Source organism: Dipodomys merriami, unplaced genomic scaffold (genome assembly GCF_024711535.1).
Source record: "Dipodomys merriami isolate MVZ:Mamm:240054 unplaced genomic scaffold, mDipMer1.0.p SCAF_10, whole genome shotgun sequence".
NCBI classification, from domain to species: Eukaryota; Metazoa; Chordata; class Mammalia; order Rodentia; family Heteromyidae; genus Dipodomys; species Dipodomys merriami.
This window is the reverse complement of record NW_027202271.1, coordinates 15,046,460-15,063,525: the sequence shown is the minus strand read 5'-3', so window position 1 is coordinate 15,063,525 and position 17,066 is coordinate 15,046,460. Positions and strand designations below refer to the sequence as shown.

The 17,066-nt window shown below is 48.0% G+C and overlaps 1 protein-coding gene across 2 annotated transcripts in view; it reads left to right on the top strand.

The window, feature by feature from the left end:
• Galnt6 (polypeptide N-acetylgalactosaminyltransferase 6) overlaps positions 1-17,066 on the top strand; it is a 50,946-nt gene that overhangs the window by 21,189 nt on the left and 12,691 nt on the right. For both annotated transcript variants that reach the window (XM_070041302.1, XM_070041297.1), the window contains exons 4-7: positions 823-995; positions 10,501-10,650; positions 11,663-11,897; positions 16,770-16,887. In XM_070041302.1, the coding sequence (XP_069897403.1) occupies positions 823-995; positions 10,501-10,650; positions 11,663-11,897; positions 16,770-16,887 (676 nt within the window). The remainder of the gene's footprint in view (positions 1-822; positions 996-10,500; positions 10,651-11,662; positions 11,898-16,769; positions 16,888-17,066) is intronic.

The window sequence follows — 17,066 nt, the reverse complement described above, 5'->3', positions numbered from 1 at the left end:
CCAGATGCAGTCCTTGGTAGCTCCTGAACAAGGGCATTGGCCTGGAACAGCCAGCAAAGGAGATTAGCAAACCACTTGGAGAATCCATGAGAAATCTCCCTGACCAGTCTCATCTTAATCTCTCTGTGAGAGGATATGAGGGGTGCTAAGTCGCATGATTCCTTGAAATCTGGGCCCCATCTCTCCACCCCAAGATGCAGTGTCTAAGTGGCACCATGGCCAAATGCCACACACCATGGTCCCTGGAGTGGATGAGGATAGAGACAAGGTCACAGGAAGTTGACTGTGATAGCAGAATCATCTTACAGGGAGTTAGTGAGATAATGGATGGGAGAGGACCTGAAAATGGCCAGCTGTGAAGGGAAGAGCCTCTTCCTGACATTGAGTGGAAATTGTAGTCACTTTTCTCAGATGTCAATTTTGCCCTTTATTACTTGCTCCTCTGGGGCCTCCAGATTGTATCACACTTGATGCGGTGAATATGTTACAGAGGGAGAGCCACCTCTGCCTGGGAACTCCTCATTTGATAGCAGGGAGCAAATGAGGCAGGCAGTAGGGGAACCTGAGCATCACCGCTGGGGTGTAGAGGCTGCTCTGGGAGTTGGCGAGGGGAAGGGGGGAGGATTGGAATAGGTTGGCTGGTACAGGAGCTCAACCAGGATGGTGGGGAGCAAAGGACAAGGGAGTACTGCTCCCACTACAACAGAAAATGATGGTTCCAAAGCATGAGGATGGTTTGGGGGTACACTTCAGGAAGAGCTTTCCCTATTTCTGGCACACCCAGGGACCTGGAGATCTATGTCCATACTTTCATCCTTCCAGGTGTGTGGACCAGAAGTTCCGTCGCTGTCCTCCTCTGCCCACCACCAGCGTCATCATTGTGTTCCACAATGAGGCCTGGTCCACTCTGCTACGAACCGTGTACAGTGTCCTGCACACCAGCCCCGCCATTTTCCTGAAGGAGATCATCCTGGTGGATGACGCCAGCACAGAGGGTGAGGCTGGAGGCACTCTGGGAGTAGGGGGGAATCTCAGGGCACTCTGAGAAGGAAAACAGGTCTACCTGGCATCTCACGTATCCCAAAGGCCAGAAGGAAGAAGAAGGTAGGCAGGCCTGGGGTACAGTGGGGTAGAAAACTCGGAGAGCTTTGCCATCCAAGTTTTCCTAAGAGCTGCTAGGCCCAACTCAGAAATAATCTCGAGAAGCCAGGGCTAGGCAAAGGATAGGCCTGCCCTCATTTCTTGCCTTCTAGATCACTCTTCTTCTCTTCCATGTTAGAAGTTCTGTGGCTATAGATGTTACTCTGTGAGTGAGGTTATTCACCAACACCTATCACAATCTCTCATCAATTCCACCAACATCTCCTAAGTGCCTGGCATGACCCAGGCTTCAGGTGTGCCATGATATGCCATGACAAATAGATCTTTCCCTGAAAGGATTAATGACCCTCCTAGGTACAGCTAGAACATGCCTGTAGCAGGTGTCACAAGGACGTAAACTGCAGAGTCCAGCACCAGAAGTCCAAATCTCAGCTCTGATTCTTCCCGTTTTTATGACCTTGGGCAAGCAGTTAGCCTCTCTGAAGTTCAGTTGCCTTTTCTAAAAATGAAGACAGTTGTCTCCTTCATCTGACAGATGAGGGGGCTGCAGAAGGTGATAAACGGGGTAGAGATCCATCAGCACTAGTGTCACTGCATTCATTGTGTGGGAACAGTAGGTGGTGGGAGTAGGTAGCCAGGGAGGGCTCTTTCAGCCTGGTTGGCTGGGTTGGTCCATAGTAGAGGCTGGATTAGAGCTGGGCTGGAATGAAGAGTATGCAGGGACACAGGCATCCTAGGAAGAACTCAGCAAACTCATCATAGAGATCTGAATGCGCTCATTAGAAAGATATGGTATAGTTGAGACTTAGCTTTGAAATGGTAGGAAATGAGTCTGAAAGAGGGCTGAATTGACATTCATGCCAGGCTTAGGACATGAGGAAGCACTTGCAAGTGTCTAAGCTAAGAGTGGACTTGTTTAGACTTGTCAGCTTTGGATGAGGGCACTTGGCAGGAAGAGAGGCAGAGGACCAACAGTCTGGAAAGCTGGTCTTAGAACCATGAAGTGCCCAATAAAGTGATGGCCAGAAAAGGGCTGGGGGACAGACATAGATGGATGGAACATCTGTTGCTGGGCCTTCCTCCCAGGTGGCACAAGGTCTTTCATGCTCCCATATAGAGGCTAGGAAGCAATTCCACCTCCAGTGTCTGTCCTGGGCCATTCTAGTATAGCAGCTGCCTCTCCTTATGACCCCTAGCTTCCAACTGACTGTTGGGTTGGGGGGGTTCTGAGAGAGGAGCAGGGCATCTGAAGGTGAAGGAGGGACTGAGTGAGTATACTATTGAGACCATTTCTCCAAGGAGCTCACATTTTCCCTGGGAAAGGAAGACACTTGGAAGCACTTTTTAAAAGTACAGACAAGGGGCTGGGAAGGTGACTCAGGGGCAGAGTGCTTGCCTTGCATGCATGAGGCCCTGGGTTTGATTCCTCAGCACCACATAAGCAGAAAAAGCTGCAAGTGGCACTGTGTCTCAAGGGGTAGTGCTAGCCTTGGGCTGAAGAGCTGAAGGACAGCACTCAGGCCCAGAGTTCAAGCCCTACAATTGACCAAAAAAAAAGACAGACAAGGTAGACACTGGTGGCTCCTGCCTATAATCCTAGCTACTCAGAAAGCTGAGATCTGAAGATCCTGTTTTAAAGCCAGCCTAGTCAGGAAAGTTTGTGGCTCTTATCTCCAACTAACCACCAAATAGCCAGAAGTGGAGGTGTGGCCAAAGTGATAGAGTGCTAGCTTTGAGCAAAAAAAGCTCAGGGACAGAGCCCAGACCCGGAGTTCAAGCCCCAGGACTAGCACATAAGAGAGAAACAGAGACAGAAAGACAGAGACAGAAGAAGGGAGAGGAGGGAGGGAGGAAGGGAGAGGAAGAAAAGAATAGAAGAATGAAAAGGGGGGCTGGGAATGTGGCTCAGTGGTAGAACGCTTGCCTTGCATGCATGAGGCCCTGGGTTCAATTCCTCAGCACCACATAAGCAAAAAGTAAAAGGCCGGAAGTGGCACTGTGGCTCAAGCGGTAGAGTGCTAGCCTTGAGCTGAAGAGCTGAGGGACAGCACCCAGGCCCAGAGTCCAGGCTCTACGACCGGACCCCCCCCCCAAAAAAAAAAAGAATGAAAGGGAAGGATGGAGAGAAGGAGAAAGGGAGGGAGGGAAGGATCGAGGACTCTATCTTCCTCTCCCTGGAGTAAGGTATAACATTCAGAGCACATTTTGCATGTACTTCCATTTCCAGGGAGTGGGTGCACTCTAAAATATATGGCTTTACCTGAGAATTTGCAGACTCTAGAGATGCTTTGAGCACTGTTTAGTTCGGTGGAGAAAGGATAAAACCCCTCAGATCCACGGTCAGAAATCTCTGTAGTCCACCGCCGCCGGATAAAATTTCCTACACATTTGACCATGATCAGATTAACTGGCTCCCATTACACACACAAACAAGGGCCGTGTCTCTCTGAAATACAATGTCCCCTGCTCTCTGTTCCCCCAGCATCAGTGCTGTGACCTTCAGTATATGGCCATTTGATACAGGGGACAGAAACACAGTGCTAGGCTAGGAAAGTTTTTCTTCCCTACCACAAATCAGAACCAGGGCCCAGACTTCACTCCTGATTGTCCTGTCTTTTTGTAGCTTTTTTTTTTTTAGTTGAAAAGAAAGCACATAATTTCAGATAATAGTAAGTGTTCTGAAGAAATTGCCTCAGAAGGGAGAAAGAACAGGAAGCAAGGTACTAAGCTAGTGAATAACCAGAGAGCGCTGTTAGCAGAGTAGCCAGGGAAAGCCACTCTGAGTGTTCTCACAAGGGATCAGCCAGTTCAAAGACCCCGAAGAATGACTTATTAATGAACCAGAAAGAAAGCTGGCACAACTGGAAAGAAGTAGACAAAGAAACAGAAAGGACACTGGCACAAATGAGTTTAGAAAGGTGAGCAAGAGTGAATCATAAGACCTTTGTAAGCAATGGCCTGTGCCTAGATTTTAATATGTGTGTGTGTGTGTGTGTGTGTGTGTGTGTGTGTGTGTGTGTGTGTGTGTGTGTGTGTGTGTGTGTGTGTGTGTGTGTGTGTGTGTGTGTGTGTGTGTGTATAAAAACATCCACCCATCTTTCTTTTCTTTTCTTTCCTTATGGAACTGGAGCTTGAAATCCAGGATTTTCTCCTACCCTCTGCTTTCTTACTCACTGCTGGTGCTCTACCACTTGAGCCATGCCTCTACTTTTAACTTTTTGTGGGTTAATTTGGAAGTAAGTCTCTATTTGTCTGCCTCGGCTAGCTTCAAATCATAATTCTCACTAGCATCCAGCTTCAACTTGTTTTTAAGTACCTCTTTAACACACTGTTACTGAAATTATATGATGTAGAGGCAGGCATGGTGGCAAGTGCCTGTAAATCCCAGCACTTAGGAGGCCGAAGCTGGAAACTTGTAAACTTGCAACCAGCCTGAGCTATTTAGTGAAATTCAGTTTCAACAAAACAAAATACAATGGGGTGTGATGATTCACACATGTAATCCCAGCTACTCAGGAGCCAGAGACTGAGAGGATCACAGTTTGAAGCCAGTCCAGGCAAAAAAAGTTCTCTAGACCTCATCTCAACAAATAAACTGAGCCATGGTAGTACATATCTGGGGTCCAGCTGTCAGGGAAAACTAAGAGGATTGCAATTTGAGGCTGCTTCCAGGCAAAAACATGGGACCCTACCTAAGAAAAATAACTGAAAACAAAAAAAGAACTGTGGATGTGGCTCAAGTGGTAGAGCACCTGCCTAGTAAGGCTCTGAGTTCCAACTGCAGTACTGCCATGAGAGAGAGAGGGAAAGCAAGGAGAGAAGAGGGGAGGACAGGAGGGTTGAGAAGAGTAGGAGAGAGAAGAATGAATGTAAGGAATTATCTGATTTATAATTTCAGAGATAACTCTGGGGCTAGGATGTGGCTCAGTGGTAGAGGGCATGCCCAGGATGCATGAAGTCCTTGCTTCAATCTTCAGCACCAGAAAAAAAAAGAAAAGAAAAAAAAAGAAAGTGACCTTTGCTGCTCCCTGTAGCTGCCAGGGTGTAGAACGGAGCTCAGAAACGAGTTGCACTTTCTGGTTAGAGTGGCAAGTGGAGAGAGAACTAGCAGTGCTGGCTGATGAGCTGATGGTGGAGTGATATGGAGAGAGCCTGGGGGAGGTATCAGGTTCTAGTAATCATCCACATGATCCACGTGACCAAGGAGAAAGACCTGAGAGCCTCCTGTACATGAATGCATCCCTTCTCCCTCCCCGCTACGCTTTCTTCTCTTCTTCCTCCTACTCCTTCTCTTTCTACTCCTCCCTCTCTTCTCCCCACCCCTACAACAAGGTTGCTTTTTTTCTATTTTTCCTTCCTTTCTTATCTCACTGTGTAGCCAAGACGGGACTCCCATTTATGATTCTCCTGCTTTGGGCCTCTTAAGTGCTGGGAGTACCCAACTGCACATGGTCTTTTAAACCCTGAGACTGAATGAAGTGTATACAATGGAGTGTTGAAGCCAAATCAAAAAGTGGTTATCTAACTGGGCCCCAGTGGCTCATGCCTTTAATGCTAGCTGTTCATTAAGCTGAGACCTGGGGGTATCATGATTCAAAACAAACCTGGATGGAAAAGTCTGGGAGACTCTATCATCCATTAACTAGCAAAATGCTGGACTGGAAGCTTGGCTCAAGTGGTAGAATACCACTTGAGCTGTAAGGCTGTAGCCCTGAGTTCAAGCCCCAGTACCAACAAAAGAAATAAGTGAATGAATAAATGAATGAGTAAATAAATAATCATCTGAAGGATAAGAGAATGTGAGTAGGCTGGCCTGTCTCCTTGCTCAGCCGTGATACTCTCTTTTGTGGGTCGCATGTCTGGGGGTCCAAGGGAAGGGCAAGTGGCGTTACTTAGGGGACTTGTCTGACTCCTATAGAAGGGTCTGGGGTCTGGGGCTGGAGCTGCAAGTCCTCAGGTCCAGTGGCCACCTGAGACTGGGAGGAAAGTTTGGGAGAACTTTGTAGAACTCAGAGCTTTGTAGAGCACCCCCACCCCCACCATGGTTTCAGCTCAAAGCTTTTCAGTCTCTTGCCACAAAACCCTCTTCCTGTGATGCTTCGTCAGTGGGTTAGCTCCACTGTTGTGAGCTTCCTGTCAGCAGAGCTAAGCAAGTTCTCAGAGGAACCCAAGCTCCTGCTTGCTTGCTTGCTTGCGTGGGTTCCTCCCTCCTTCCTGTCAGAGTAGCACTTGGGGCTGCAGTTGGGTAGTGAGTCTGAGCTCTTTGATGACGCACACAGGTCCCTGGCCAGCCTCAGGCAGTCACTCAGCCGATGTTTGCTGAGTGACAGCTTGGCTGAAACTGCCACATGAAGCTTTAGGAGGTCCTGGCCTGAGAGGCAAGATGCCACATTCCTGGAATAAGATGTAGCCCCTTCTCAGATGATTGCCTGAACGCTTCCATCCACATGAGACTATGTCAGCTCCAGCACCTGTATCCGGAAGAACTGAAAAAGAAAGCAGTTGAGATTCCAAATTATAGTTTTCTTCTCCAGTGGCTCTACCTTCCTAGCAGTGACCAAAAGAACAGCTCAGCCAAAGTCCTTTTTTCCTCTCTCCTCCTGGGGTCTCACACATGGGAAAGTGGCAAGGCCTCAGATGGGGTGGCGGGGAGGTTGCAGAGGGGCCACCTGGAAACCCCTGCACATTAAGTCCTGGCTGAGCAACCTCCTGTTCCTAGAGGGGAAGGGAGAACCCACTAGACACAGAGTGGTTAGCACCCTGTCGCCATAATAGCTGTGACCCTGGACTCATGCATGGCTCTAGGTCTTAGTTTTCATCTTTTATCTTGGGATCAGTACTTCCTAGTCTCTAGAGCTGTAAGCTTCTTAGAGAAGATTCAAGAAGGAAATAAATAGCAAAGCACCTAGTTGAGTGACTGGCATAGAGTTGGGGCCAAGTGTTTGGTTGCAGTAAATGTGTGTGTGTGTGTGTGTGTGTGTGTGTGTGTGAGAGAGAGAGAGAGAGAGAGAGAGAGAGAGAGAGAGAGAGAGAGAGAGAGAGGAGAGGGAGAGGGAGAGGGAGAGGGAGAGGGAGAGGGAGAGGGAGAGGGAGGGATCAATGGCAACCAACTGAATTGTTCCAGGATCTGTGGTTTGTAAAGCACTGTTTTCAGGGCAAGACACAAGGCTGAGTTCATTTTAGACAGGACACCTGTAATTGTCATCATTTCCCCCCCCCCCCCCCCCCGACCTCTGGAACTACCAGCGACTTCCTTCTGCATTGTCAAGAACAGAACAGCAGCACAGATAAGCCAAAAGAACACTTAACGAAACTTAAGTAAGATAGATATAATATAAAATGCACTTTAAGATGGATTCCATCAGAATAGAGCAATTTTGTGATGCCCTGAGGATTTCAGGTGAAATCCAAAGCCATTACAGAACTCTATTAGTCACATTAGCCAAGAAAGTCCACTCTGAGTGTTCTCCAGCAAGGGAACCACCCAATCAAAGGCCCTGAGGCTTGGTGTACATCACCATTTGTTCCAGGGTTGGCCTTGCACCAAGGTGGTGCATTCCACAGGACAAATGATCACCTTGGCTGTACTCGCCATTCTACCTGCTCCCTAGCTCTGCATCTGGCCCCTGGAGAACACTTGGGACACAGTTCCTTTTCACTTTGTTTTCTTTTTTCTTTTTGTCAATTGTGCTACTTGAACTCAGGGCCTGGGTGCTGTTCCTGAGTGTTTCTGCTCAAGACTAGCACTCTATAACTTTCAGGCACAGCCACGTTTTTTGTTTTTTTGGTGGTTTTTTGGTGGTTAATTGGAGATGAGTTGTACAGACTTTCTTACCTGTGCTGGCTTTGAATTGTGATACTTAGATCTCAGCCCCCTGAGTCAGGAATGAGCCACTGGTGCCTGGCCTCTTTTTACTGTGTGTGTGTGTGTGTGTGTGTGTGTGTGTGTGTGTGTGTGTGTGTGTGTGTGTGTGTGTGTGTGTGTGTGTGTGTGTGTGTGTGTGTGTGTGTGTGTGTGTGTGTGTGTGTGTGTGTGCCTGGCCTCTTTTTACTGTGTGTGTGTGTGTGTGTGTGTGTGTGTGTGTGTTCCAGTCCTGAGGCTTGAACTCAGGGCCTGAGTGTGCTGTCCACGAGCTCTTGTGTTCAAGGCTAACAATCTACCACTTAAGCCACAATTCTCGTTCTGGCCTTTTTGGAGGTTGATTGGAGTGAAGAAGTTTTTCTTTGTTGTTGCTTTTAATGTACTACATGAAGTTATTTCTTTTTTTCTTTCATTTTTTTCTCCTTGTTGTCACTTTAGTTGATTTTGGTACCCCGTATCTTGCATATATATTTATCTGAATTGGGGAAGGGAAAGGGGAACAACAAAAATTTTTTTGGTGAGACAAACGACAAAGGGCGAACCAATGTAACAGTGATACTCACAAGACAATATGTTGGAAATGAATTTTACAACCTGAGAGGAGGTAGTTAGGAGGAGGGAAAGTGGGAGAAAAATGAGGGAGAGAGTAACAATGTTCAGCAGGAAATGTACTCAGCCTTACGTATGTCACTGTAACCCCTCTGTATGCCACCTTAACAATAAAATCAAAATTTTTTTTAAAAGGCTCATGGACTTTCTTGCTAGGGCTAGCTTTGAACTAAGATCCTCAGATCTCAGCCTCCTGATTAGCTAGGATTTTAGGTGTGAGCTACTGGTATCTGACTTTTTTTTTAATGGGAGGGGAGATAGTATCTATGTGCGTATGTGGTAAGGAAGTACTCTACCACTGAGCTATGATCCAGCCACTTTTTAAAATGTACTTTAAATCTGCTTAGCTTGTTATTTTTTAATCCCTTAAAAAGTTCCATGTAGGGGCTGGGAAGGTGGCTCAGTGGTAAAGTGCTTGCCTTGCATGCATGAGGCCCTGGGTTCGATTCCTCAGCACCACATAAGCAGAAAAAAAAGCCAGAAGTGGCACTGTGGCTCAAGTGGTAGAGCGCTAGCCTTGAGCTGAAGAGCTGAGGGACAGTGCCCGGGCCCCACGACCGGACCCAAAAAAAAAAAAAAAGTTCCATATGTAGCCGGGTAACAGTGGCTCACACTTGTAATCCTAGCTATTCTGGAGGCTGAAATCTGAGGATCTTAGTTTAAAGCCAGCCCAGTCAAGCAAGTCTGTGAGACTCTTTTTTTTTTTTTTTTTTGGTCTGATCATGGGGCTTGAACTCTGGGCCTGGGCACTGTCCCTCAGCTCTTCAGCTCAAGGCTAGTGCTCTATCACTTGAGCCACAGCGCCACTTCCAGTTTTCTGGTAGTTAATTGGAGATAAGAGTTTCATGGACTTTCCTGCCGGGGCTGGCTTTGAACCTCGATCCTCAGATCTCAGCCTCTTGAGTAGCTAGGATTACAGGTGTGAGCCACTGGCACCCAGCTTGTGAGGCTCTTATGTCCCCTTAACCACCAGTAAACCAGAAGTGGACCAGTCGCTCAAAGTAGTAGAGCACTAGCCTTAAGCAAAAACGTTCAGAGACAGTGCCCAGGCCCTGAGTTCAACCCCCACAATCCACAGTGGGGAAAGTTCCATATACAGAAGAAGAAATTGAGAGGATTGGGGCTGAGGATGTAGCTCAGTGATAGTTTGACTGTACTGTACCAGGCCCTGGGTTCCATTCCCCAATGCTACCAAACAACAACAACAACAACAAAAAGCTGCTGATTCAGCAAGCAAGAAATCAACATCATGTAGCTGGGTACCCGTGGCTCATGCCTGTCATCCTAGCTACTCGGGAGACTAAGATCTGAGGATCCCAGTGCAAAGCCAGCCCAGGCAGGAAAGTCTGTGAGACTATCTCCAATTAACTACCAAAAGGCCAGAAATGAGGCTGTGGCTCAAGTAATAGAGTGCTAGCCTTGAGCAAAAGAGCTATGGGACAGCGCAAGCCCGAGGATGGGCACACACATGAGAAATCAGCATCTATATCTTCTGTGTCGTCTCTATCAGATGAACTTACTGTAAAGAGATAGGAGACCGGAAATGACAGACACTGAGAGGGCTACAAAGAGGACAAAGGAAGCCAGAATGGTAGCTCTGAGACAGTGGAAACACTGAGTAAGGCATCAAACAGCCATTGCTAGAAGTGTAGACTCTAATGGAGACCAAAGAAACACAGCTTTAAGATAATAGAGAAGGTGCCCCTGGCACCAGTGTAGCAGGTAGGGCTTGGGCCTGGCCAGAAGTCAGGGCTTCCTTCTGCTCTGTTCCCCCGTCTCCTTCCCCGCCTTTGCCTTCTGTAGAATGAATGTCTCAGAGCAGGTATGTGGGAGGGTTGACATTCAGGCCTGGGGCACCAGCTTTGTGCCCACAGGGGATTAGGTTTGCAACAATGGCAGACTGGCAACAATGGCCTTGTCCCTTGCAGAATACTTGAAGGAGAAACTGGAGCGGTACGTGCAGCAGCTGCAGATCGTGAGGGTGGTACGGCAGGAAGAGCGGAAGGGGCTGATCACTGCCCGGCTGTTGGGGGCCAGCGTAGCACAGGCAGAGGTGCTCACCTTCCTGGATGCTCACTGTGAGTAGCACACATGTGCCTGGCACCCTGAAGTTCTAGGTCTCCTGCTTCTCTCCCTGGCAGAGTGCAGGGTGGGAACTGTCCTGTAGTACAGTTCTAGGATAAGAGGCTTGGGACCCCTATCCACTTCTGCCTCTTCCTCAAGAGGCATGAACAGCCCTAAAACAATTGGTGACCCCCAAATCTTGGCGTGTGATCTGGACCACCAGTTGTTCATCCCTACCTCTTTCCCCATCCACATACCTGCCACTCAAGAGAGATCCTCTTACAGGGAGAATTGGCTTGTGGGGAGCTTTCCTATAGGAGGGAGAAATGTGGAGCCAAGAAATATCTCCCTCTTGACGAAAACCAGAATATCTCCCCACCATTGTGGGGTACAGTTGAGAGGTTGTTCCTCATGAGCAGTGACAAATATTGGGGACTTGGAGATCAGAGGCTCACCAACTTGACTGCCTGGGCTGACTTTGAACCGTGATCCTCAGATCTCAACCTGCTGAGTGGTTGAGGATTACAGGCATGAGCTGCCAGCACCCGGCAAGTTTTCTCATTTGTAAAATGAGACTGAGCTCACCCTTGCTCATCTAACAAAATTAGATTCCAACAAGCCAGACAAAGCAATATTTGTTCACTGAAGTTTGAAAAGTTGAGGAAAGTTGTACAATTGAATAGAATTTGGTGTGCAAATACTCTGGGGGAGGTTAACACTCCTTTCCAAAATCCACTCTTTTGTTGGGGGGACTGGGACTTTGAAGATCCCTATGCAGAGCCTGCCTTGTGCTTTTGTATCACTGGAGTTGGGAATCTTACTCTCCTGAGACCTCCATTCCCCCTTCCAAAGTCACCTCCATCTTTCAAGGGGTGGTGGGGTGAGAGATCACCCAATGCTCTGCCAGTAACCAGGGGATGGGGGCAGGTCCCCCAATCCTGCTGTGTCCCGTCCATCCCCCCAAGAAGGGGGTGTGATCTGGCTATGGGCAGCTGGCAGCTGGCCCATCGCTGTCTGGGTCTACAGGTGAGTGCTTCCATGGCTGGCTAGAGCCGCTGCTGGCTCGAATTGCTGAGGACAAGACGGCAGTGGTGAGCCCGGACATTGTCACCATCGACCTTAATACTTTCAAGTTCTCCAAGCCGGTGCAGACGGGCCGAGTCCATAGCCGCGGTAACTTTGACTGGAGCCTGACCTTCGGCTGGGAGACTCTACCTGCACATGAGAAGCAGAGGCGCAAGGATGAGACCTATCCCATCAAGTAAGGACCACCGCCTGGTGACCCCCAACCCGGCCATCACCCTCCTAACACACCAGTATTTATTAGATGCTCTACCAAACACTTGACATGTTTTGTTTTTGTTTTTGTGCCAGTCCTAGGACTTGAACTCAGAGCCTGGGCACTATCCCTGAGGGTTTTTTTTTTTTTGTCTTTTTTTTGTTTGTTTGTTTGCTAAAAACTAGCACTCTATCACTTGAGCTACAGCTCCACTTCTGACTTTTTAAATGGTTAATTAGAACAAAATGCAATAGGTCACTTTTCTGCAGTTAAAAGTTTGCTACAGCTGACCGGACTTAATCTGTAAAGGGTCAGAGAATAACCATCTTAAGTTTTGCCAACCATATACAATGCATTGTATTGTTCTTTTGGTTTTGATTTCTTTCAGCACTTTTTAAATGTTAAAGTTGCCAGGTGCTAGTTGACTCCCATCTATAATCTTAGCTAATCAGGATGCTAAGATCTGAGGATGGAAGTTTGAAGCTAGCCCAGGCAGATAAATTTGAGAAACTTCTCTATCTCCAATTAACCAACAGAAAGCCCGAAGTGGAGATGCGGCTCAAGTGGCAGAGCACCAGCCTTAAACAGAAAAAGACAAGCAAGAGTGGGAGACACTGAGCTCAAGCTTAAGGACACACACAGCTGGGTGTCGGTAGCTCATGCCTATAATCCTAGCTATTCAGGAGGCTGAGATCTGAGGATCACGGCTAAAAGCCAACCCCGGGGCAGGAAACTCCATGAGACTCTTATCTCCAATAAACCACAGAAAACCAGAAGTGGCACTGTGGTTCAAATGGTAGAGCTTCTAGCCTTGAGCTGAAGAGCTGAGGGACAGCGCCCAGGCCCAGAGTTCAAGCCCCATGACAAAGAAAAAAAAAGAATACACACACACACACACACACACACAAGCACGCATGTGCATACACACACACACACACAAAACTATTCTTGGGCTCAAAGCCCTATAAAAACAAGCATTATGCCCATAGGATTAGCTTGCCAGGTCCTGCATTGTTAGGTGGAGACAGAAGTTTAATCCACTGTTTAAAGTCCAGCTGGGCTAAGCTCCCTCGCACCTGCTTCTCCATCCCTGTACACCTAGTGCAGGTGCTATTAGAGACTCTGTGTGTGTGTGTGTGTGTGTGTGTGTGTGTGTGTGTGTGTGTGTGTGTGTGTATGTAGGTCATGGGGCTTAAACTCAGGGCATGGGCACTTTTTTTTTTCCACTCAAGACTAGCACTCTATCATTCGAGCCACAGCTCCACTTCTGGCCTTTTTTTGGTGGTTAATTGGAGATAAGAATCTCACTGAGGTCCGGGAATGTGGTGTAGTGTAGAGTGCTTGCCTAGCATGCATGAAACCCTGGGTTCGATTCCTCAGTACCACATAAACAGAAAAAGCCAGAAGTGGCACTGTGGCTCAAGTGGTAGAGTGCTAGCCTTGAGCAATAGAAGCTCAGGAACAGTGCCTAGGCCCTGAGTTCAAGCCTCAGGACTGGCAAAAAAAAAAAAAATCTCACTGACTTCCCTGCCCAAGCTGGCTTTGAACTATGATCCTTAGATCTCAGCTTCCTGTGTAGCTAGGATTATAGGCATGAGACACTGGCACCCAGCAAGACCATCTGTCTTTTTTTTTTTTTTTTTTTTGGTCCTGGGGCTTGAACTCTGGGATTGGGCAATATCCCTGCACTCTTCAGCTCAAGGTGAGCACTCTACTGCTGGAGCCACAGCGCCACTTCCAGACTATCTGTCTTAACCGTTGTTTCAGATCAGATTTGGTGTGTTCCTGTTTTCCTCTTCTGGCCAGAAGACCTAAGAGTCAACTCAATAAACCTCAGGGCTGGAGGAAAGCAGAGTTGGGATATAGTGGTCAGAGACTAGAGGGAAGGCTTGGAAAGAATGTTGGGGTTCCTCTTCAGCTGCTCAGAATCCTAAGAAATGCTTCCCCAGAATCTCAGGTGAGAGGGCCTACATGGAGGCCATGTAGTGAAACCCCATGAATCCTGGCTGGCTGTTCTGTCTCCATTAGAGAAGGAAAACAGAAAAACAGAGAGAGCAAAGGAATCAGAACTCCTTATCAACAGTCCACTTGTTTTATAGATGCCTTTTGTTTTGCCTGTGCCGCAACAAATCCCACCCAACCTAGGGCCAGGCACCCAGCTGCACGGGTCCAGGGCAGGGCACCTGGTCGCCACCCATCACAGAAGTCTCAGGCTCTGATAGCCAATGACTGTACAACTGGAGGACAAAGTTCCAGTGTCTGAGAAGTGTATTTGTGCCTAATTCCAAATATCCTGGCAGCACACGTGGCTTGCCCCAAGCACCAAGAGGGCCTTGAACCCTCACTCTCAAAGCTGGTGAGTGGCTGGGTACCCCTGACTCAGGAGCAGAATCCTAGCTACTCAGGAAGCTGAGATCTGAGGATCAAGGTTCAAAGCCAGGCCAAGCAGAAAGATGTATGAGACTCATCTCCAATTAACTACCAAAAATCTAAAAGTGGAGGTGTAACTCAAATGCTGGAGTGTCAGCCTTGAGGGGGAAAAGCTAAGGGACAGGGCCCAGGCCCTGAGTTCAAGACCCAGGTCTGGCATGGAGGAGGAAGAAGAGAAAGAGGAGAAGGAAGGAAGGAAGGGAGGAAGGAAGGAAGGAAGGGAGGGAGGGAGGGAAGAAGGAAGGAAGGAAGGAAGAGAGGGGGGAGAAAAGGAAAGGAAAGGAAAGGAAGGAAGGGAAAGGAAAGGAAAGGAAAAGAAAGGAAAGAAAAGGAAAAGAAAGGAAAGGAAAGGAAAAGGAAGGAAGGAAAAGGAGGAGGAGGAGGAAGAAGAAGAGGGAAGAAGGAGGAAGACAAGGAGAAAGGCTAATAGGAGAGCTGAAGGATCCAGAGTCCCCCAGAGAAGTAGGCCAGGAAATACCTGGTATTTAGTAGGGGCAATTCTAAGAGCACGTTAGCCTCCAAGTACTCGTGTAGAGCTCTAGGACTCTCTGAGCCGCTCTGGGTCCACATGGGACTTTAGGATGCCTGGAAGAGAATAGAACCAGGAACAAGAAGCTAGCCCTAACACCAGGGTTTCCAACTGAAATTCCTCCCAGAATTGGCCACAGGCGCCAACATGAGGGAGATGAGCAGCCACAGGGTAAAACCAAAGCTAGGTGCTTGTAGCCAGTATCAGGGTTTAAACTTAAAGTCTAGGTGCTGTCTTTTATCTTTTTTGCTCAAGGCTAGGACTCTACCCCTTGAGCCACAGTTCCACTTCAGGCTTTTTTTCTGGTTAACTGGAGATAAGAGTCTCACAGACTTTCCTGCCCAGGCTGGTTTTGAACCATGATCCTCACATCTCCACCTCCTGTGTAGCGAGGATTACAGGAGTGAGCCGCTGACACCCAGCTTGTGAGGGAGGTCACTTTGATATATAGAGCTAATGACTGCTGGCTGGGCCCCCACTGTGTTTCAGATATCTTAGTAGGTTTAGGAATCCAGCAGTTTCTGCTTGGTCATACTATAGGAAGCCAGCCCCTGAGGACAACAAAGTCTCGTCTAACCCAGCCTGACCCTGGCATAGAAACCAATAATAGCTGCTGATTACCTGCTTCTGCCCATCCCGGCCTATAATCCTACCTCCCTTGGTGCTTATTTTTCCTCCTGGCCACTGAAGTCCATAGATTCTAGGAATGAGTTGTTTTTATCAATGTGTCTTCACTGTACCTTCCTGCCTTTGAAAGTCAGATTCTTGGGCAGCTCTAGCCTGCTAAACATTGAGCCCAATCTCACTGACTACCTACCCCATTCCAGCAGCCCCTCTTATCAGTGGCTACTGTTCAAGGTGACTGGCTGCTTTTCCTCAAAACCTTAAGTTTCTCTGGTAGTATAAAACCCCAGGGTTAGGTCCCTATGGCCTTAGAATCCCTGAAAGATCAAGGACCCTGACCCAGAATAGGGTCCACTCAGCTAATATTCATTCATTCATTCATTCATTCATTCATTGAATCCTGCCTATGTCCAAAACCAATTTATATAGCTTGTAAAAATTGACTATCTGAGCTGATAGCTCACACTTGTAATCCTAGCTACTTAGGAGACTGAGATCTGAGGATTGTGGTTCAAAGCCAGTCTAGGCAGCAAAGTCCAAGAGACTCTTCAGTTAACAACCAAAAAAAACTGGAAGTGGGGGTGTGGCTTGAGTGCTAGAGCACCAACCTTGAACCAAAAAGGGACAGCACTCAGGCCCTGAATTCAAGCCCCAGGACAGGCACAAAAAAAAATTCCAGGTACCAAGGAGACTAAGGTCTGAGCATCAAGGTTCAAAGCCAGCGTAGGCAGGAAAGTCCAGGAGACTCTTATTCCCAGTTAACCAGACAAAAAAGCTGGAAATGAGGGTATGGCTCAAGTGGTAGAGCACCAGCCTTGAGCATAAAAGCACTCTGGCCCTGAATTCAAGCCCCAGTACCAGAAAAAAAAAAAAAAAAAAAAAGAGTATCTGTCGTATTGCTGTCAAAAAAAACAGTGATGGGGCTTTCCGCTGGTGGTGGATTGCATTCTGAGGGACCCAGCTGTCTTTATCAGCTCTGATGCTCACCCTGTAGTACAGGCTGGCATTTCAGAAACCACTGGTTGAACAAATGAGCACCTTCTAGAGGAGGAATGTTAATTACACCTCTCCTTGACCTGGTCCTGCAGTGAGAGAGGACATAATCAAAGCTCCATGAGCAAGAGTGAGTGGCTTAGTGGAAGAGTGACTGCCTGTCCTGGGATGACAGGAAGGAAAAGGAGGGAGGGAGGGAGGGAGAGAGGCTAGGAGGCCTACGAGTGGAGGCCACAAGTTGCTCCCCTCATCACACATTTCTCCCTCTGTTTCTCTAGATCCCCGACATTTGCTGGAGGCCTCTTCTCCATTTCCAAGGCCTACTTTGAGCACATCGGTACCTATGATAATCAGATGGAGATCTGGGGAGGGGAGAACGTGGAAATGTCCTTCCGGGTGAGAGTGAAGAGGGGCTTTGTGGGGAAACTACAGCATTCCAGGGCACAGCTTGAAGAGCTGGCTGTGGGTAATGACCCATCTGGACCGGAAGTTGAAAGGGTGGCTGTTTCCTGCCATGGCTCTGCCCTTCCTCTGCTCCCCTCCTTTTCCGTGGCAGGGACTCTGGCAGTTAGACT